Genomic DNA, 21,519 nt, shown 5'->3' with positions numbered 1-21,519 from the left:
TTTTTCATCAGGCTGACTAATATTATCTATAGGAGTACCCCTCTGTCTTCTATTTGCTGCCAACAGAAACAAATGGGCAAATATAAAAATCATTTTGAAAAAAAAGAAAAAAAAAAAAGGACAGGAACTGTAGGTACAGGTAAACACTGTTATTTTCTAGTTTCATTGCTGGGTTTTTCTTTAAGCTGTCTGGAGAGTTTCCTTATTAGTTGGTCATTCTGTTTGTCTTCATAAAATACTCTTCACTTTTAATTTGTTTTTCTCCTTCACATTCAGTCTTTTCCTAACAGAAGTTTTTCATAATCCTGCCTTTATTCAGTCTAGTTAGGAGAAAAAGACACATTGGTAATGGCTTGTAACAATTTAAATTGTTTTTTAAATAGATTTGTAACTCACTCAAGCACAGCTCCAGAATCATTATTCAAAACAACAGAGCTAGAAAAAAAATTCCATCCGTTTCCTAGATGGCCTATAATGAAGGTAAATTCAAACATCTGTGCCCTTCCTGGCCTTTTACCCTTTATCTCACTGACATTCAGAAGGTCAAGTGGATCTTGCCAAGCCCAGTTTTTATCTGGTAGGAGCTGTATCTTGCTGACAGCTGCAGAGCGTCTGCACATCAGTGCGTGCGCTGGTGCAAGAGCCCGAGTGCGTTTGGCCAGCTCGCATGGCAGCGAAGGTGTCACTGTGCTCTAGTCAGAGCTTGTTTGGGGCAGTGGGTTGTTTCCCTGCTGCTGGTGGGCTGTACCTCGGGAGCAGTGGAGCTGAAATGATCCCACTTGGCACCCGCGCTGTCTTTTGTCACGTAAATGATCCGTGTCAGAGAGGGTGCGCTGGGGAGTGCGGCTCGTTGGCAGCTCGGGCTTCCCAGTCTGTGCTAAACAAGCCGCCCAGAATGGGAGCTCTGCCGAGGGGAAAGCCCTCAGTGGTGCATCCATCACTCTGCTGCTTGGGTTTGGCCGGGGTGTTTTGGGTGAGGAATGCTCTTCTCTGACGTGTGCAGAGGAACAGACGTTGCTCCCTGCCTGTGTTTGGAATAAGTGCTAACCTCCCACTCCTAATTATTATCTGTGCTGCAAAATACTAGGGCAAGCCTCTGCTTAGTGTGACATTAAATAAGGGAGGACTGGCAGAACCAGAAGAGCAAACAGGATGATTTTATACCACATCTTCCACTGCAATCTTTTTTATTTTTTTTTTCTTTTTTGAACTGTCCTGTGCTATAGCAAAGAAGGAAGAACTAATTAGGCCAGTTGCTGAAAGTGTTTTGCCACCCACACTACTGAAGAACTCTTTGTACAGAATTAGCTCTTACCAGCTGTGCTAAATCCAGTAATTTATCTTTGCCAAAAAAAAGAAAAAATGCTGCTTTAGTTTAGTCCAATTAAACAAGTTAATATAAGCTATATCCTATATCCACACAAACACGGATATCTCCTGCTCAAAAGCTGCAGGGTTTGCAAATAATTGTTTTCTCCCTCGTTAATTTTTCCTTCTGTTTGTACAAAGGGCTGGGTGGAGGAGCGCTGGGAAGTTAATGGGAAGTTAACCCATTTGTGTGTGGAACTGGCCGAGTGTGAGCTGTCCCCCTGAAGAGCAGTGTGATGGCAGGACACCCGCCTCAACCTGGGCAGGTTGGAGCACGAGGGCTTGGCTTTGGCGTGGTGTGGTGCTGCAGGGGATGTTTGCCTTGGCACTGAGAGGCAAGGGGAGCAATTCCTGCCCCAGGGAAGAGGCTGTAGGAAGTCAGAAGCCTGCCCACCATCACCTGGAGTAACTTCAAGAGGAACAGAGTGGTTCACTGTGTTTGCGGTTATGGCTCCGCAGAGGTTGCTTGATGAAGGAGATCAAAGTCATGGTTTTTGACTGGGGTGTTGGTTTGGAAACTGAGCTGGACCTGAAAAATTATTTCAAGGTGATAGCAAGTGAGAACTCACAGGCCCAAACATTGACTGAAATTCAACAAATCTATCCTCAGTCCTAAAACATAATGTTCTTTCTTCTCATTGCCCTGCTACTCAGGTTTTTTAAGAGTGTGGGCAGTCCAGGCAATGAGGGTTTTTTGTGGCTTTCACTGGAACTCCTCCAAAAGAGGGAAGGAAGAGAAAAACGCTCTTTGGAACTTGGAGGTTTGGAGATAGTAAACCAAGAATGATGGCTGAGCATGAAAAAATAAATCTTTGGATATCCTCCATCACAGAAAGCAAGATAAACAAGGAAATTACATTTATGATTTTGTCAGGAACAGATGACTGTAGTTTAGTAATCTGTAAAAATTTTGCCAAAAAAATGAAGTCTTTTTAATGCAGAAAAATAAAAATTTATTTCTGTCCTGATATACTTAGAGATCTCCTAAACACTGCAGTAGGGACTTGACGTGTAAGCGTGTAAGTATTTGCCTCAATGGTGTGCTCCTTTTTGGGCAAAGATGCAGATTGAATCAAAAACATCCAATACAGAATTTATCTTTGTAAATACAGCTATGTTTTCTAAAGATAAATTCAATCTGTTATTTCTTCTCTTTCAAATTTAATTTTGTAATTTGAATGGGCACAGAGAAAAGCCCAGCCTGTAATCACATCTAGGTGTATCTAAGGTAACATCAGTGCAGAGGAAGAGACATATTGGGACCTTAAAGTAAATTATTCCTCATATAAAATTAAGTTTAATCCTTGGTTATAGCCTTCTTGGAGGACAGGGGAAAGTTAATTTTCTCCGTCTTTTATGTCTTGGAAAATTGTCTGTGTTACAGAATTGACTTTTTTTTTTCCCCCTAAAACACAAAAGGCATTTTTACTTTAAAATGCTAATAAAGCACCTGTCAGTTTTACAAAATGCAATGTACCTGGTGCCATCCTGCAACCAGTACCAAGAATTTGGTAAGTATAGTTTGGAGTCTTGAAGAAGACACATCACCACCAAATAATTAAACTCTGGCTAACATCCATTCAAATCCAAAATTTAGCAGGTCAATATGTCTTTCACGTCCCCAAACATAGCTTCAGTAGCAGATTAAAAGGAATTTTTTTAAAACATTCATCTGGCTCAAAGGACATTAACAAACAGAAAATTTAAATTGCTAGGTTAAACAATATTACAGTTCTGAGTCACCTGAACTTTTCCCTTTTATGTTTGGTGGTTTGGATAAGATCAGAATAAATAAAGAAAACAAATCCAAGTTTATTTAGTTAATATGATATTCCCTTACCAAATGTACACATTTGGTGTGTTACACTTGAAAGGAAGAATATTCGATGTTTGTTTCTCTAATAGGTGATTGTTCTAACCTGTCTTAATTGATGCAGTTTTCCTGCTAGCTGCTGATAATTGTTTTGTTTAAGTGAGTAATCGAAGATCTGAGCTGCGAGAGTAATTATACATCTCTGTACTTCTGCCTACCTATATATACTTTCTATAAAATATTGGGCAGGATGCTGCAGAGAGAGGTAGCTCCCACAGGAGAGTCCTCTAGCATAATACATGTTGTGTGCTTGTTATCCATTTGTCTCATAGAATTATTACTGCAGGTGTTCTTGCAGCTTCACACTTTGGTACTGCAGATACTGAGAAAACTTCTTGTTCAGAAAAATTTAAGTGGAAGTGTAGCAAATGTGCACAGATGACAACTGTGCTGTGTAGGGTACGACAGGGATGAACTCTGAATGGACGTGAGCACAGGCCCAGCTAGGATCAGAACAGCTGCTGGCTTCAGCAGCAGGGGTGACCAACATTTTCCATGCTGCCAAACCAAATGCATTTTCTGGAGGCATCAGCATTGCCGTGTCCACAGCGTTTTCTTCACTGAAGAATCAGGAGCTTTGGCTGTTCCCACCACTCAGGACTTGCTCACTTCTGGGCTGCTTTTGATCTGTGGAAGCTCCAACATACTCTCTGGCATGTTGCTTGTATGCATCTTCCCAGAACTACATCCTGCCAGTCCTGCTTTTCAGTCCTTGCTATCTTGGTACCTGCTGTCTTAAAATGTCTTAGCTCCTGAAGTTCAGCATTTCCCAAGGAACTTACTTTATGTACTGTTCACTTTAAAATGTGGTGAAGACAAAGCTTTTCAAGCCTTTGAACAATCATCATTTAGACCAGCAAATGTCAGTTAAAAACAGAAAAATCCATGTACCATTTGCTGCTCTGGAACTTCCTCTGAGTTTGAGTGGTTTGGGACCAAATCAGGTATTTTCAGGAACTGGAAGAGAGAATAAATGTAGAAGGTGATTAGCATTGTTTAAAAAGAAAAAAAAAGGAAAGGCAGGGAGGTACAGGCAGATAAGTAATTTCTCTGAAAGATGTTATTCTACAGATGTGCTATATACGTCTTTGTGTAACTGTTTAGCAGCTCTCCCCAGCAGCCATGTTCCCCAGTTTACATGAGAAATAAGACTGAAGATGATTCTTGCAGTACATTGCATTTCTGGCATCTGACTTTAAATACAAATGTTGTAAAAGGTGGTCTTTAAATTATGATTGTTGTCATAATGTTGTGACAGCTCATTTTAGTACCGCAGTAGTTCACAATATGAAAATTTATTAGGGCTGCAGAATTACTTGATCACGCTACTCAGTAAGCATATTTAATATCTGCTTATACCTATCCATAATAACTGCATTTTCTTCACTGTTCCATTCCAAAAGTCTCTTGGAAGTAGTGATCCAAGAAAACACTGAAGAGTAAAATACTTTCCTTTAATAATGACAGTTTAGTTTTTGTATGTATTGTGGAGTTAGTGTATCTGCAATACACAAACATTACAGTACTTTCATGGACCTAGTGCAGAATGTGTGTTTTGTGACAGTGGCTGTTGTATTATACTACTGACAAAAGTAAGGCAGGCACTCACATTGGCATTGATGAATTCTGCTTATGTAGTTGCTGCAAAACATAGGGTCCTCTGTGAATGGTCGGGGTATTTACATACCAAATGTCTCAGCATTACTAGACTACCTGTTATACCACACTCAGCACAATGTTATCCAGGTCTTTGTCTCTGTATTTTCAAGTACTAATGTTTTATATTCCTTTCCTTGCCACACTCAGCTTCTTAACTGAGTGATTTTTCTCTTCTTCATGCTATATTGAGATCAGGCTATATTAGGTTTTTTCCCTTTACCCACATGGGATTGAGTCTTTAGAAGACCTGCTTCTTCTGTGTTTGGCTTTTTGAGGAGTTTGAACTGTTCTGTGAAGGTCAAGGCTTTCTGTGCAAATACGAGAGAAAAAACAAGATGCTGAAATAACATTAGCAGGTAACAAATAGGGAAGGAGGAGAGGTGGGAGTCTGGAAATTGCCAGGATGTTGAAGGCATGAAAAGATCACACTCAGAGCATTACATCTGCAGACCTGCTTCTTCCTTGGATGTGTGTTGTATCAAACCTTCACCTGGCTGTTTAAGCCCAAAACCAGTCACTGCTTGCTTTCCTGGGGCTCACTCTCTGACATCTTTGTAGACGTAGGTAACCTTTGCAATAGCTGAGGGTTGATTCTTCCCTTTGCAGCCATCTGCTCTTGGCCCTGCATGCTTTTTGAGGTGGCATTTTTCTTACCACGCTCCTTTTTATCTGCAGGATGAGTGGCTTGCAGGAAATGAGGGAATTAAAACTGTGACTTTACTGAAGACCCACACAATCTGGTCCGCTTGGCTTTCATAGAATAATAGAACAATCCAGGCTGGAAGGGGCTTGAAAGACTCCTGTTTTGTTTTCTCTGATGAGGGCCCTCAAGTGTAGCTATTTGGAGTAAAGGCCATGTCTGTCATGCCCATGTTGTCTCTAAGGACAGTAGCATTTTTGTGATTTTAAGAAAAAGGGGCTCTCTTAACTGAGCAATATTAAGTGATTAAAAAGAAGAATCCCTTCTTTTTAATCCCAGCTATTTTATATCACCATATACAAAATACATATGAATATGTATGCTTACAGTATTTTAGGTGTAAATCATTGCTGTAATAGATAAGAGTCTCTGCTCTTTTCACTGAAGAGTATCTCTTCAGAAAGACCCACAGAATAAATTAATGAGAGTGTTAAATAAATACATCATCCTGCTTCTGATAGGCCAAATGAAGGTGTTCAAGATGAAGTGCATATGGTTCTAACAAAATTACATAATTTATCATTATTAAGAGAAACATCTTTCAGATATGTTCTCGCCTATTAGCTGTCTTACTTTACTTCACACCTTTGTGATAGCCAGACAAATGGTAGCAATAAATTTATATTTCCTTTTCAAACCTTCATGTAGCAGTGGTTGTAGGATATGTTATGGGATAAAGAAACAAAGAAAACAGCATTTGCAAAACACAGGCTTACAGAAGTAAAATACACAATAGTTAAAACTTCTGTTATGTGCTTTCCTTCACTTCCTTTCCCATTCTCTGTAGACAAATGGAATCAATTAAAATAAGGGAAATGTCTCCAAAATATTTTTTCCACGTTGATTCCAGCTCTGGAGAGCTGGAATAACCTACGTGTTTAAGAAGCCAAATGTAGTTTTTCAACAGTCTTTCCGGAGTGAAAATAAATAAGGCTGCTGCTGTAACATTTAATTTGACAAAGATTTGGCAAAGAGCTGAAATTATTGATGAGGTTTTGGTTCCATTTGAGTTGTATTAATTACTGTGTACCACACTGTTGTGTTTATTATTGCAGTAAAAGATAATTTCAAAAATATCTGTCCATGTTCATTTAAAAACAAACAAAAAACATCAACCTCACCTTAGTAAATATGAAAAATTTATTATAAAGTGTGCTGTGTATAGCATATCCAGTTTTGGGTGTGGGGAGAAAAGGTAATGCTTCTTAAGAACAATAACCACTTCACTTAAATTTGCAATAGGATTGCAAATTGGTTGGCTTCATCTAATAGGAAAGACTCTAGGTAAACAACTTATAAGACTGTTGCCAGCTCTTAAAATAACCTTTATTCTTAGACATTTCTGTTCTTGTCAGCATTCACTTAAAATGCATTTTATAGTCACTGTGCCAGAAAATATGGGTGTGGAACTTCTTCATGTAGTGTTAGAGGCCCAGATTAGCAGCCGTAAGTGCAATATGACTGTGGTGTCATCAGGGATTTTTCTTCCTAGCTAAGATTCAGCAGAGTGCCCATGAGGTATGCCTGTCAGCTTCCCAGGTGCAACAGGAAAAAAAACCCCTGATTTTATATATTTGTGTGTGTGTATATAAATATATTAATACACAGGACCTTTTCCTTTTTTCTCTATAATAAAGAACCATGAAAATGTACATGTGTATATGTGATCCCTGGCCGTAATAAGGTAACAATTTCTTGTCTGCAAATTTGTAACAAAAGGGAGAAGATGGCTATGTTCATTATCTAGAGGTTGGTATTTTTCATATATTTATGCATGTGTATATAACATGCCTATATATATATTAGATATGTAAATGTGTTTAATACGTAAAGCTATCTGTTGTACATCGGCTTTAGTTATAAGCAGCATATCTTCAAGAAAAAACTGGAAACCATTGTTACTTCTCCAGTGATGATGACCCTCTTGGGAGATCAATTTTTTAAAAAACTGATACCTAGAGAAATTGCTGTCTTGCAGTGTTTCTATATTACTGTGCTGTGGTGGCACTTTTATGTGTTTAGGCCAGTAGGTTGATTCTACGTATGGCAAGAGTGTTGCACCCTCTCCTGTTAGGCCACTCCTGCTTTTGTCTGCCATCAAAAAATAAACAGTGGCATGAAAAAAGAAAAAAGAAAAATAGTTTGTTTGCTTTTGACGGCAGAAAGGCTGCTACCTATCTACTTACCTGAGTAATTTTAGGGCACTCACCCTGAAAGTTATCAGTGAGATCTCACACAAGCAGGTAGCTAGTTGTTTGGAGATTGGCAAGTTTGGCAGGATGATAAGGATGAGTAATTCAGTGACAGTGAGAAAAAATATCTTCATCTGGGCTCAGCAGGATTTGTTAGAGCTCATGGGTTATATGCCACACAATTACAATTCTGTAAAGTATGTGGGAAAAAGATATGTCTGGCCACCTTTGTGCTGCAGAGCCTATGGAAGGAAAAATGTGGTAATTAATTAAGTAGACAGACATTTATACAGAGCTGTCAAGGAAAGATGCCATCATACTTTTCAGAGCAGAACTATGCATTCTGAGTGAGGCAAATTAAAAAAAAAATTAAACCCAGTCCCCTTATCTTCAGCCCTGCAGAAATATGAACAGTCACTTCTGCCTCAACTCTGAGCTGCAAAGTAAAATCTTTATGTGATTAAAGTACACAAGACATGCCACACACCTTCAGAAACTGGAGATGATAATCTAGTAGTATTTTGCAAATAGTAGCAGTGGGTCAGCAGGATCTACTGCACCAGCTGTGTCAAGATGGGAAGGCAGCCCCTAGGATTCAGGTTAGCCCCTAGGATTCAGGTTAGCCCCTAGGATTCAGGCTGCCTCCCAGGCCAGCACCGTCCCACTGCAATTGCATCTGTCACATGGCTTGGCGTGGAAGCCACACATAACCTGCTCACCAGCCACAGGTGTCCCTGAGAGTCAGACACTGGCAGCCAGACAGACACCTTTGGAGAGGACAGAGTTCAGAGTTCAGTCAATTTGGCTGGATTTGTTAAATTTTTAGGGTAATATCATGTTCTTTCAGTGTCTGCAGGACATTCAGATTTTACTTCTATAATTCTTCTTAATTCTACAATTTAATTCTTACTGCACCTCCCCATACATGTCTTTGATGCTCTGTTATATAGGGAAACCTTTCCTACATGATTTTTTCCCCTCAATAGCAATGAAGGATTCCATGAAGTGGCTAATTCCGGTGGTTGCTTCCTGCCAACTATGACAAAGGACTAGTACTTGTTTCCATATGAACGTATGAAGACCTAATAACCAGAGAATGGTTCGGTTACAAGATGGACTAGTGCTTACTCTTCAATGATTTCTTTTTCCCCATTTGTTGAGTCACATCTGCTGATAAATCCCATTCTAAAGCCCTAAGCCTGCTCCTGGATTCAGACAGAAGGCAATGGTAAGGTTTTCAAGAAAAGCCTTCTTGTTCACAAAAAACAGCTGACCATATAGACTTGTACTGAATCTTTGAACAAAGACAAATTGTCAGGTTTTGAGGGCTGGACCTGTCAGAACCAAAGTACATCATTTTTCAGGCAGAATTTAAACATCAAATAATTCTAAAGGAGCTGAGAGGCAACTTCTATATTTCTGTTTATTGTCTTCTGATGGCAGTGTGGTTCTTTATTGCACATTCTTTCCTGGGGAATTTAATTGCAATGTGTTACCTAAATAGGTAAATAAACTTTTGGGTAACAAAGTTGCTGAGCAAATTACAGAGCCTTTTTCCCCAAAAGTTTCCTGTGGTCAATGAAACTCCCCTGGCACTGACCTGTGCACTGGCATCCAGCCACCTACTAGAAGAGTAAATGTGGTGTACAAGCTACAAACATGCAGGATGAAAAAAGAGCACAATAGGTAGGCACTTAAGTCTCTAATTTTGGACAGTGATCCACAGTGAGTGCATGCTGAAGTGCTTTCTTCAGACTCAGGATGGTGAGGACACTGTAAGAAGCCTGTTGTGGTTCCTAGGGTTAATGAGTGTCAGTGTGTAAATACTGGTGCAATCCTTCTGCTGAGGCAGGGGATGTTTATGGATGGGAATTTTTCAGCAGCTATAAATGGAAGGTCTATTTGTTTTGTCTAAGGCACATGGGAAAGGCTTGATCATAACTTTAAAAATTCAATGCTACTGGCTTAAAAAAAGTCCTTAGGTTTCAAAGTTCAGCTTACCGTGCCATGCCAGAGGTTCTGGAAGGGAGGCAGCAGAGCAGGCAAGCTGCAGCAGCCCAGCAAAGGCCGACAGCACAGCACTAGTGGCTCTGCACTTGCTGAAATGCCTGCATGCTGTGGTTTGCTAAGGAAGCAGCTCACACATAAATCTGTGCTTTTATTGCATTCGAGTCAAGAGGTGCAGCAGTAGATAACATCACCTGTTGGCACAGGGACAGCAAACAACAGCTTGTACCTTTCTCCTACAAAGCCATCTGCCCAGCTGAATATGATTGACTGAGAAGTCACGTACTCAGTCTCATGTATCTCCCCAGCTGGGGGAGAAAAAAAATGCAATTCAGGTTTCAGCATTTTTGTAATCCCTCTGAGCCTCCCATTAAATTTGCTCTACTGTGTGGGAAAGGATTAAAGATTCTTTGGGCTCCATAACACAGTATACAAAAATTAAGTACTTCAGCATGGTTTGTGGTAAGGCAGCAACTAAAGTGTATAGCCTGCCACATAACCCAGAGCAGCGAGTTCTCTTTGACAAGTAACACTTGTTGACAGCTTAAAATTTCTGTGGGTAACACATGCCACAGTTGTGTACGGCCTTTGTATTAAATATTCTGTATGCAACATATTTCATAAGTAACTTCAAAAATAATCAGAGTTGTTCATATGCTGTTACTGACTTAGCTTGGAGTGCCAAAAGAAGGAAATATTTGCTGGCAAGGGAAACTTCTGTTCCTTTATGAACAGCTTCATAAATGCTCCCTTGTAATAAATATTTCAAGATTAAAATCAATGCGTTACAAGTTTCAGACAAGGCTGTTTATCAAGATTAAATAGTTCATTTCCTAAAAAGCAATATTAGTCACATTTTATGTGAGTGTGAGCACAAATGAGAAATTTTTATTCAAGAGAAGCCAGGATTTTTTCCCCACAAAAAAATGGGAAATGGAAAATGCCAAAAACATTCTTTCCCTGATTTTTTTACTACTTTGAGAGCCTGACTTGCTGTTAGGCTTAATTTGCACAGTATTAAATTCTACTAAATCTACCATGCTTAGTGTAATTCAGTATCTAGCCTTTTTTGTCCTAATTCAACACTTAAATATATGAACCTTTTTGTTTTTGTGAAAAGGACACAAAGCTGCTGTGTACCCAGGTTTAAGGAGAAAGTACAGGCAAGAAAGGGCATAACAGATAGTAAAAAGTAGACTCCAAAATTCATACTTCTAAAAGTAAACTTTGTCTTCTGCTTTCATTACCCTACTTGCATGAAACTTCTTCCTTCCCCATCTCAGCTGCTAAGCAAAGAGCTGTGTGTGACAACTGCCAGCTGCTCATCCAACCACAATTTACCAGTGTTATGGGGCAGACTAGAAAGTGCTGAAGAACAAGAGGAGTCAAAGCATCAATGTTGCATTTTTGTCATATTTCATTTCCTCATTGCACTAGAAAGCACAAATCTAGGAGGTCTGAATACCATCTTGTGAACAAGAGGTAGCTCCAGTGTGTGTAAAATGCTACTGCTGAACTAACAACTGTTGAACTGTTTTCACCATTCGTAAGGCAAATTATATTAGGATTCCAAAGGAACTGGTAAATAATGCCATGCCATGCAATTTATATCTAGGGTCTCCACCTAAAGAGCATAAGAAATACCTGCTGATTGTATCCATATTTTTGTTTTTGATTATATTTGTCTTTTCATTTTTCTCAACATAGAACCTGCTTGCTCTAACTTCTAATGTTATTTTTTGAGACTTTAAATGGTTTTCCTCAATGTCATTATTTCAAGATTTTATATGCGCAGGTATTTTACGTATTGGTTATTTTTCTTAATGTCTAGACAAGTGTATTATTTACAAAAAGAAATGTTTATAGAAAAAAATGTAATTTTGAAAAAGCTTACTATCTGGGCTATTCACTTATTGGTTTGTTTTGGGGTTTTTTTTTGTGTAGTCTAAATTATAACCTGTTTACTGATATTTTGGTTTGATTTCAGGTTACCATTGGCCAGCTGTATGCCACAGAAAAATTGGTCATTGAGAGTCCGGGAAACACATAGCCAAGAAAAGTCTCTGATCCTGAAACAACACTGGACCATCTTCAGCATCCTACAGTGCCACATACAGAAACTGCACATGCACATTTCTGAGTTTGTCTGTTCAGCATAAGAAATGCCTGAGAGACTGTTTTTGGCAACCAAAGTTCTATTTTCTAAAGGGTCACATGTTCTAAGATAAATGGCTGTGATTTATAATAGTGTATAAGGTAGTCTTAGAATTTGTTTGTTTGTGTGTCCTATGTGAGGGAATAGTTCCTGCCTATTTCAACAATAAAACTTCATTAAACTACCTGCAACCAGCTACGTTATTTTGCTGCTGACCTTGTCTCTCACTGACCACAAAAAACATGTTAGATTTAAAACCCCTCAAAATTTAAAACTCTTCACCCAGTTACTAAGTTTTTATTAATCCTGTTTCACTTTAAAATATCCAGCTTCTGAACTAAATGAGTAAGTCCATTTTTTATTTGAAGTATTAAAACCAGAGATGGTCAGAATTTTCATCTCCTGGACTTTGATACTTAAACATATCACAGGCTGCATTGTGTGGTTTCCTTGAAGAGCATCCCTTGACATTTCAGGAAGTGACATAAAAAATTCACTAGTTCTTTCTTTAGTTTCCAAGAGTTAATAACCAGTCTTATCTTGCTTTTAACAATTAACTGATCAGAATAGCAGAATGTAAGGCTTGAATTACTGAGGCTTGGGAGCTTTCAAATGTTTTTTCACCCCCAAGTCCTTTAATTTATTGAGGTGCAGCTATTAGCAGAAATCTCCACATCACTTTATCAAAGATTTCCCTTCTTTCACAAACATCATGAAGAAAAAGAACATAACTGGAACAGTAACTCAAGTACTGTAAGTCATGAAGTGGCAACAAGCTTTGCCTAGAGAAGGTGCTCAGCATAGCATTTTATTGATTACTCTTAAATCCATAGAATGCTCAACACTTTTAAGACCACAGATTAATAAAAAAGCGAACAAAACTTTTGATCAGGTTTTGCTCAAGTCATTGCTGTGCTTGAATTTGTTTTCTGTTAGAAATCTGCAGAAAAATTAAGCAGTGCAAAGCTGGCATGCAGGAAAAAAATAGTTTCCTTTTATTTCAGTGAATTGTTGTGGGTTTTTTTAAGTAGAGAAACAGAAACTCAAAACTACTTCCGTGGCATTATGGCCTTTGAAATCCACCCCTTATTTTTCTTGCTTCACAAAATTCATCTTTGTTTATGTTCTTCTGGGTTGTTTGTGCTCTGTGAAATTATTAAAGCTGAGTGTCTAATTAAAGTGTCTAATTTAGAACAAGCTCCCATTCCTCACTGCCCCTTAAAGTGCATTTTACCATTTTGTACAGTTAGATTGAGATGTATAGTAATGGATTTCATATGGACAATACAGTGTACAGAATAAAATAGTGTGTACCTGAGACTGCCAATGTAGGGCCCTTTCAACTTCAGATAAAAAGCAATTACAATAGTAATTCTTCCAATATTAGGTTTATAAGTATTGCAGTGTAAATTGCTTTTAGTGAACATTTTATTAAAATGGAATTGAATTGAATTATTCTAATAGGTAATATACATTAGATTTTGTATTTGAAATCTCCACAACTGGATAATTAAGTGCACTTAAGTTAATGGTGAAAGTGCAGGGGAAGAAGGGTTTGATTGCTCTTTAAGCTTCCAGTGAGCTCACAGAAATGCAGCATCTTACACTCTTGGATGACACAGGCCTGGAAGAGCTGCCAGTTTTATACTGTTAGAAACTTGGTTGCTAAAACAGTACATGTAAAATCCTTGTCTAAAAGAGCTTAATTACTGGAACAAGCACTGCATACCATTTCAAGATCTGAGAATGTATGCTAGAAAGCAAAATAAACATATTTAAAAATAGCATAGCCCTGATTTATAAAGAGGGACAACTGCATTGGTAACTAATTTTTTTTTTTTTTTTTTTTAATAAGGGAACTCTTCCAATGCATAATCAGTTCTTCAAAAATACCTTTCCAGTGAAGTTCTTCAGCATTGTTCCCAACAAGAATACAGCTGTAGATGGTATGTCCTGTCATCCGGCAGGCAGTCATGGGAATGTGAAATGTCTTATTAATTCCTTCTAAAGTATGAAGATTACTTTTCCATTAATGCCTAAAAATTCTGTTGTTAAGTTTTTGTGGTAGATAAAACACTACTGCAGTCTCAGTTCATGGCATCTGCTCCAACCTTCTTTCTCAAGGTTACCACTCAGATTCTCTCTCCCTTACTTACTTCTACCTTCAGAGAAGCAGTAGTAACCATCAGAGGTTCATTCTACAGAGAGAATCATCCAGGCAGCAAGGGGAAAAAAGTAGTGGTGCTCTGTAATTTCCCTCTGTTCCCAGTCCGTACTGCAGAGGGTAAGACAGCTGACCTTCTCAGTAAAGGACAAATTAGTTCTCACTTGAAATTACTGATCAGCTTATCATACAGTATTTATACATTACTTATTAGAAGCAAGGTAAGAACTCCTCTGCTGCTACAGTCCACAAGTCTGCGTAACACTGTCTAGCTTGTTAACAGCAGTGCAAAGCTAGCAAAGGCATTATCACTCCTCAAACCCAACAGCATTTTGTCCCAATTCATTTTAGATGCTTGTTCCCTGTTTTGGACAGGCCTGTATTTTTCCTTTGCTTGTAACATAGATGTAAGTGCATGGTCAGTTAGTGTTAATTATGTGCATATCAGTTGTACTGACTGAAAGATACCTACAAATATATTTTTCCCTTACCTGATGTACATTTTAAGGGATATTGTCAAAACATGCCCAGTTCTGTACAAAAACATAGCTTGACAATGCTTTGGCATTGAAATCCTACAAGCTGTGGAAAGAAAATACTTGCTAACCAGACCTGGCTTACGAAGTCAAGCCCTATTGTAGGCTGGGATGACTTGAGTGTTGTGTTGGTGTCCACTTGCCCTGTTCTTGCTCTTGGCTAGGGCTGTGCTCATCGCTGCCAGTGGAGAGAGCAGCCTGGAGAGCTGGCACTGTGCTCCAGCCTCGGAGCTGCTGTGCTCTTACAGCTGCACCTTCTGCACTTCACCAGTTCCGTTTACGTTGCAATACTCATTAAATCTCTCTTGGCACGCTGTCAGAAGCTTTGTTGGATTTTGTCAAAGCAGTGTAAACAACAGGAATAGTTAAAACACAAAGGAATGATCCCATGACTTACATACAATGTCCACTATTATAAAAAGTATATATTTTTTCCTTAGAACAGAGCTCAATAAATGTCTTTACTGAAGCTGCAATGTCTTAGCAAAACAATTTTGCTTTTGTATTAAAAGTGGTTTTTTTCCCGATCTCGACACTTTAGCAAACTATTGACCTCAGCAGTATGAACCAAAATTTGAGTGTTTGCCTATACTGAAGTTTGTCCTTACTTTTACAGGATAAGCTTGGAAACAGCACTCTGAAAGGAAAAAAAGAACAATTTGATTGGTATTAGTAACTGTTCAAAGGACAGGCATTTCTGTTGTGTGTTACAACCTTTCAATAAATATTTCTGCAATTGAAAGCATGGCTTCAAAATGCCCAGATATATCATAGGTACAGATTCTCAGGAGGAGAGCAACCCCAGTGAGAAGCATGTGCTTTACATACAGTGTTGAAATAGGCGAAGGACTTTGACTTACTACTCACTTTTCTCAATTTCTATTAACAAAAAAAAACAAAAAAAAAAAAAAAAAAAAAAAAAAAAACCCCAGTGAGAAGCATGTGCTTTACATACAGTGTTGAAATAGGCGAAGGACTTTGACTTACTACCCACTTTTCTCAATTTCTATTAAAAAAAAAAAAACAAAAAAACAAAAACCAAAACAAAAACTTCCACATTTCCAGGTATTGAAAGCAAAACTTTTACCCCCTAACACCAGCAGACAGAATAACTTCATGGAGAAGCACCAGCCCCTCAACTTCCTGTAATACAACATAAATGCACCTCTCCCGATACCCAGCACAGACCATACGTACGTGTAAACAGGGCCATGAAAGAGCTGTGCTCTGACTGTTTTCCTGAGTTTTCCATCATGATCTACAGTGAAATCCTGGCATTATTCAAGTCAGGACTATACTGTTTGCTTTATTCCATCATTCTTAACACAGGCATAGTCATTTCAAACTCTTGGGAATATTTTGCTTGACGACCTTTATAAAAAAAGAACTAAGCTGTGCAGCTCCTTAACTGAGTGTTTACATTCCTACTTTTTTCACTATTTCAGAATATAAGAATAGTGCATGAGGCCTTAATGTGAAAGCAGAAAGAAAGAAAAAAAAAAAAAAACAAAAAAAACCACAGAGAAGCCAGTAATTCTTCCAAAACCATGTATTTTCTACAACTGTAGAAGGAAAAAATTTGTAACTCACAAACCCATTTCATAAACATATGCACCTTCAAAAAGATTCCACAGCTTACAGAGGTAATTAAATATGTTTTGCAAGAGATGCTTCTTTCTAAACTACTTACCTTTTTTGCTGTTAAACCAGTATCTACTGAAGCTTTGCAAGAGGGGGAGATGGTGGTAATTAGTGCATTAAAGTATCTACTCTTCTGTGTTCAGGAAAAAGAACTATGGAGACCTGTGAAGAATGTACAGGCTTTCTATTGAAAGAGTACTCCCCCATAAATATTTATAACAGTCTTTGGCAATATGCTAATCCAAGGCAAGTAATTTTCCCTCTCTCAGAAAGAATCATGAAAAAACAATTAAGGTGATTTAATTACTGCCATGCACAGACAGCAGATTTTGAACTCTTGACAGATGAACATTCATCACAGTGCCATGTTATCCTAACCCCACAACATAAGACTCTGAACAGAATGGACAATTAAACCTAGATCATTTCCCTTACCTTCCTGCAGTACTTTGGGCTGGATCCAAATCCCAGCGAAGCCAATGGGAGCAGAAGCCAGACTTTCCAAGTACTGACTGAAAGCTCCAATTTTAAATAAAACAGAAGTAGTTTTCATGCAAGCTTACATATCTTCATGACACCAAAGTAAATTTAGCTTCAAAGCCCTTTCCTGAATCATTTAAATCTGAATTTAAAAGTAAGTGTACATGGCAAAAAATTGCTTAAGGAAGATTTACCTTTTATGTCCTTCACAGTTACCCCTACAGAGTTTCAACTATATTAAACTTTCTTCATTTATATACACCTATAAAGCCATTTGGCAGCTATTCCTACTCTTAAGTCCTTAATCCACGGTGGGGGAACAGAAATCTGCATAGAATAAAAATCTTTGGAGCTGGAGTTTTTCCATAAGTGCAATAAACCTTAAATTTCTTATTTAGGTTAGGGGAGGGAACATGTTTATGAGAACATCTTCCAAAAGTTATGCTTTGAATCTTTATGAAACACATTAACAGTAATGCAACCAAACAGAAAGAGTGCTTCACCTAACATTTCACTCTACTGGCCTTGAGCTTTTAATGGAATTAAAACAACTACATTTTGATTACATTCCTTTGAGAATAATGTTGCAGTTATGCCATGTGTCTCAACCTATGGCCAGGAGCAGGAGCCCTGGGGTTTGTTGATGTGGGCTTGCAAGCCTTTGGTACACACATGGTCCAGTTGGATTTTTACAGCTGCTGCCCAGTGTAATCTCTGATAAAGCCTTACATTTCCATAGCCCTCAGGAACCCCAGCTATGAAAATACAGACAATTGTGAGTAGACTGTCTTTGAACCCTGCTTTGTAAATCTATGCTTCTGTAAAGTCCTAAGAGCACAGAAATGTACTGTCTATCAAAAAGTGAGTATGTCTGACTCCCATCTAGAGGTTTTCCCCTTCCTTTCACAAAAAGAATTCTTAATAACAAATAAAAGCACTTCACCAGGTATCAAAGCACAAAAATGTTGTGCTTTAATTATCGCAATTGGCAAGATTTTCAATTGGCACCAAATTTCTGAAGCACTCAGAAGATTTTAGTATCTAGCCTCAGCGAGTACTTTCCTGCATTTTGAATTTCAGGTCACACATCTGAAAAGCACACAGAAATGTCACATGTTCTGGATATCGATGTTTACAGTGGACCTGAGAACATTTCCAGGCCTCTATCACTAGGCACAGCTAGCCAGGATTCTTCATGGTACCACCTCTGCCCAGACACAGCCATCAGAACATGGCTGCTCCTTTAAATTCTGTTAAGGAGAGAGCTCTCCAGTCCTTTTTCTGGCGATGTTTTCTTCTTCTCTGAGGCAACTAATAAACACAGCACAGAATAAGGAATGGGCTCCAGAAATCCCAAATATTATATTGTACTTAAATGAAGGATCAATCTTGACACTACACTGAGAGCACACTATTTCAGTTTAAGAGCACACTATTTCATTGATGCAGCAATCTGAAGAAAGGCTAATTCATACCAGGTTATCCCATGTAACATCCTGTAATCCTGTAATGCATGACAGATTTAAAACAAACTTGTGTAGGGAAACAGCAGAGTTCACTATTCTCCCTTTAAACCTTTTTGGCGAGAGTTCACGTGTAACTTGAAGGACAACAGCAGGAACTTCTGTTTGCCTGCACAGAGCTCTCCCTCTGTGCGTTGTCAAAGCAACTGATACAGTGTAACAGCAGAATGGTTTCTGAAGGAATTAAACACCTCCTTGTCCCTGGCTGTATTCTCACACTGTGCTGTATGCACAGGCTTTTTTGGGAGGAGGGAGGACAGGCTGTGTTTCAGCAGCAGTGCGCATGTGAGCAGAACTGCAGCACCTTTAGTCTGAAGTTCCCTCGGCTTCACGTCTTTCCCCCAACAGACTCCCTGCTTTTAGCTCTGGGTCTGTTCCAGCCATCTCAAAAGGCAGGTTAGATGTAGGCTTGAAAATATTCTCAAGTATGGGGAATCTTATCAATAAGCTGTTTTTTCTAATGTTGTCAGGATAGCCTTTAAGATGTTTTACATCTTCAGAGGAAATGAAGGCCTGAGAAATCTCGCACTATGCTCTGTTTCGAAAAAGGAAAATGTCATTCCATGGTCTTACTGAAGACCATACATCCATTTCAGGGCATCTTCTGCATTCTGGCAATTGTTCTTCATTAACCAAAAATAACCCATATTTTGAGATACTGTATCAAAAGAAAACAAGAAGAATCAAAGTTGCAGAAGAGCCCCAACAAAACTTGACCAAAACCCACCTACTTTCCACCCATGCCAGTAAAGCTTCCTCACAGCACAGCTCTGCTCAAGATGCCTGTCACAGACTTACAGGGTCATTTGCCTCACGGCTGTGGCAGGACAGCAGTCATTTTCAGCTACAGCCCTAAACATCGCTTACAGACAGATGGGATCATCCCTGGTCAGGGCACACACACCACAGGTTGCAAAACTGTGAAGCCTGCTGTTACATTTTGCTAAATAGAAAAAAAAAAAAAAATTAAAAAAGGAAGAAAGTAAGTGTAATGGTGAGCTTTATGGCTTTTTTTTAAACTTTTTTTTTTTATTCTTACAAACCCATTTGCATTGGTAGTTTTTGCTTAATTTCAAGAGTTGGGACACCCAGTAGTAGTCAACCTCTAGACTTGCAGTGCAAGAGTGAAGACTATAAAATCAATTCAAGTGTCCAGCGCCATGAAGTCCAGCTGTGTGCACAACAAAGTCCTTTCCCAGCAACATACAAATACAGAAAAATATGTAGCAAAAAAAGCTGAATAAATTATAAATACTTGAGAAATGTGGTGCAAAATGTAACATAAGGAGAGCTGAACTAAGGCACTTGTTTCCATTTGTTACTGCGGACACCCTCTCTGTATGGCAGCGTCACTCCTCAGTGAGATGGGTCATCCAAACCAGACCCAAATCTGAAAATACAGAACCGTGTATGAGACGGGCACCATCTTTCACTTCACAGTGCATGACTCAAAGGTGTTACCAAAGTTCTCCTGATAAACACAGCATCAGCAAGTATTTTAACTCCTCCTTCGTCCCGGTTTTAGACTCGTTAGTTGTGTGAAAAGAAGTCATCAGTCTATTTTAAGCAAAAACATTTCTGCACAAGTCCCTGTTGGCTGCTATTAGCCAGACGGGATCTACATGCGAGCCTGGGGAGCGGTATCGAAGTGTGTTGAGTGACAAAAACCAGGGCAGCACAGTCCAGCCCCAGATCCAGCCCCAAAACAGAGTGCCTGCTGCTCAGAACTGCCGCAGCCATGGCAAAGGTGGGACGGGCACGCAAGCCTGTCACGGGTTTGACAGGTGCTCACAACTGTGAATCGCATTGTTACGGAGTCCATTGAAGTCAAACAAAATAACTAAAAAAGGACAAAGCACACCATTGCTGTCGCAGTACTGTCTTTCAAATGGATCTGAGAACGGGAAAACTGGGATCCTAAATTAAATCTGTAGCGAACACGCCACCAAGTTTTCACACGAGTGCTCTTGACTAATCGGGTAAGTGGAGTCAAGCCCAAATCAAGACCTCAAAAATTCACTTCAAGAGGGGAAAAGCAAAGCCCACGCTACTCAGTCTCCTTGCTCTCTCTCTCTCAAAAAAAAAAAAAAAAAAAAAAAAAAAAAAAAAAAAAAGGCAAAAACCAAAAAGGAGAACAATTCCACAAACCACAGCAATGCGAGCCTACGCACATCCATGTTTCGCTGGCAGAAACTGAAGCTCCTGCTTAAAAACCAGCAGACTTGGGGCAGTCTCCGGGACGGGGCCCTCGGCGCTCTGGCCGTCTCCCTGCCGAGCCGGGCCTCACTCCGGGCGCGGGGTGCGGCCGCCTGCCCCCGTCCCTGCCCGGCCGTGTCCCCTGGGCTCCCCTCGCCCGGCCGGTCAGTAGCGGGGTGCGGCGGGGGCCGGCGGGGCGGCGGCGGGGCCGGCCCCGGGGCAGCCGCAGCAGCGCAGCGTGTAGTTGCGGCCGCCGTTGTTGTCCCAGAACTCGCCCTGCGGGCTGCGGTAGCGGATGGCGAAGTGCAGGGCCGAGCCCTCCCTCAGGCTCGGCGGGACGCACAGGGTGAAGCCGTAGCGCTCGGCCGGCGGCTCGGGGGGCAGGGGCGCGGCCGGGACGTCCACGAAGGAGAGCCACTCGTTGAAGGTGTAGCGCACCGTCACCTCCCTGGGGCCGGGGCCGCCCAGCACTTGCACCGTGCCCCGCACGTCGGTGGGCGCCGCGGGCCGCCCCAGGCGCTCCAGGCAGACGCGCTGCCGCCGCAGCCGCTCGGCGCTGGGCTCCCCGCCGTCGGGGAAGTCGGGCACCAGGAGCAGCGCGGACGGCGGCGGGTCGGCGCCGGGCGGCGGCGGGTCCCGCTCCTCGCCCGGCGGGCTCTGCAGGTGCGACAGCGCGGCGGGCGGCACCTGCGGCTCCTCGGCGTCGCTGAAGTGCTTGACGCTGGCGAGGCTCAGCCCCAGCGAGTCGGCGAACTGCACCCGCTTCTTGCACTTGCCGCAACAATCTTCGCCCGCCGCCGCCTCCCCCTCTTCTTCCTCCTCCTCCCCCTCCTCCTGCCGCTCGCCGGGGCCGGGGGACGGCGGCCGCCCGCAGCGGCGCAGCTCCAGCAGCACCAGCCGCTCCCCCGCCGCCTCCCGCTTGCCGTCGCGGGGCACCGTCGGGGCCGCGCCGCGGAGCCGCCGCTCCTCGGCCGCCAGCTCCTGCCGCGGGCGTGCGGGGCTCGCCATGGCGGGGCGCCCCGCTG

The 21,519-nt window shown here is 40.8% G+C and overlaps 2 protein-coding genes across 3 annotated transcripts in view; one reads left to right on the top strand and one right to left on the bottom strand.

Annotated features, from left to right (window-relative positions):
- LYRM4 (LYR motif containing 4) overlaps nucleotides 1-12,145 on the top strand; it is an 85,144-nt gene extending 72,999 nt beyond the window's left edge. For both annotated transcript variants that reach the window (XM_041475381.1, XM_041475379.1), the window contains one exon: nucleotides 11,787-12,145. In XM_041475381.1, the coding sequence (XP_041331315.1) occupies nucleotides 11,787-11,849 (63 nt within the window). In that variant the 3' untranslated portion in view covers nucleotides 11,850-12,145. The remainder of the gene's footprint in view (nucleotides 1-11,786) is intronic.
- Nucleotides 12,146-16,188: 4,043 nt separating this feature from the next.
- Nucleotides 16,189-21,513, bottom strand: PPP1R3G (protein phosphatase 1 regulatory subunit 3G). Its single transcript, XM_041475477.1, has one exon. It carries the CDS (start codon nucleotides 21,500-21,502, stop codon nucleotides 20,660-20,662), a length of 843 nt encoding a protein of 280 aa, XP_041331411.1. The 5' UTR covers nucleotides 21,503-21,513; the 3' UTR covers nucleotides 16,189-20,659.
- Nucleotides 21,514-21,519: the final 6 nt, after the last annotated feature.

Source organism: Pyrgilauda ruficollis, unplaced genomic scaffold (assembly GCF_017590135.1).
Source record: "Pyrgilauda ruficollis isolate IOZ18807 unplaced genomic scaffold, ASM1759013v1 scaffold35, whole genome shotgun sequence".
Taxonomy (NCBI): Eukaryota; Metazoa; Chordata; class Aves; order Passeriformes; family Passeridae; genus Pyrgilauda; species Pyrgilauda ruficollis.
Note: the sequence above shows the minus strand (reverse complement) of the source record. Positions and strands in the feature narration are given on the sequence as shown.

Excerpts from the sequence above, each read along its gene's own strand:
- PPP1R3G (XM_041475477.1), bottom strand. The coding sequence starts at position 21,502 with ATGGCGAGCCCCGCACGCCCGCGGCAGGAGCTGGCGGCCGAGGAGCGG.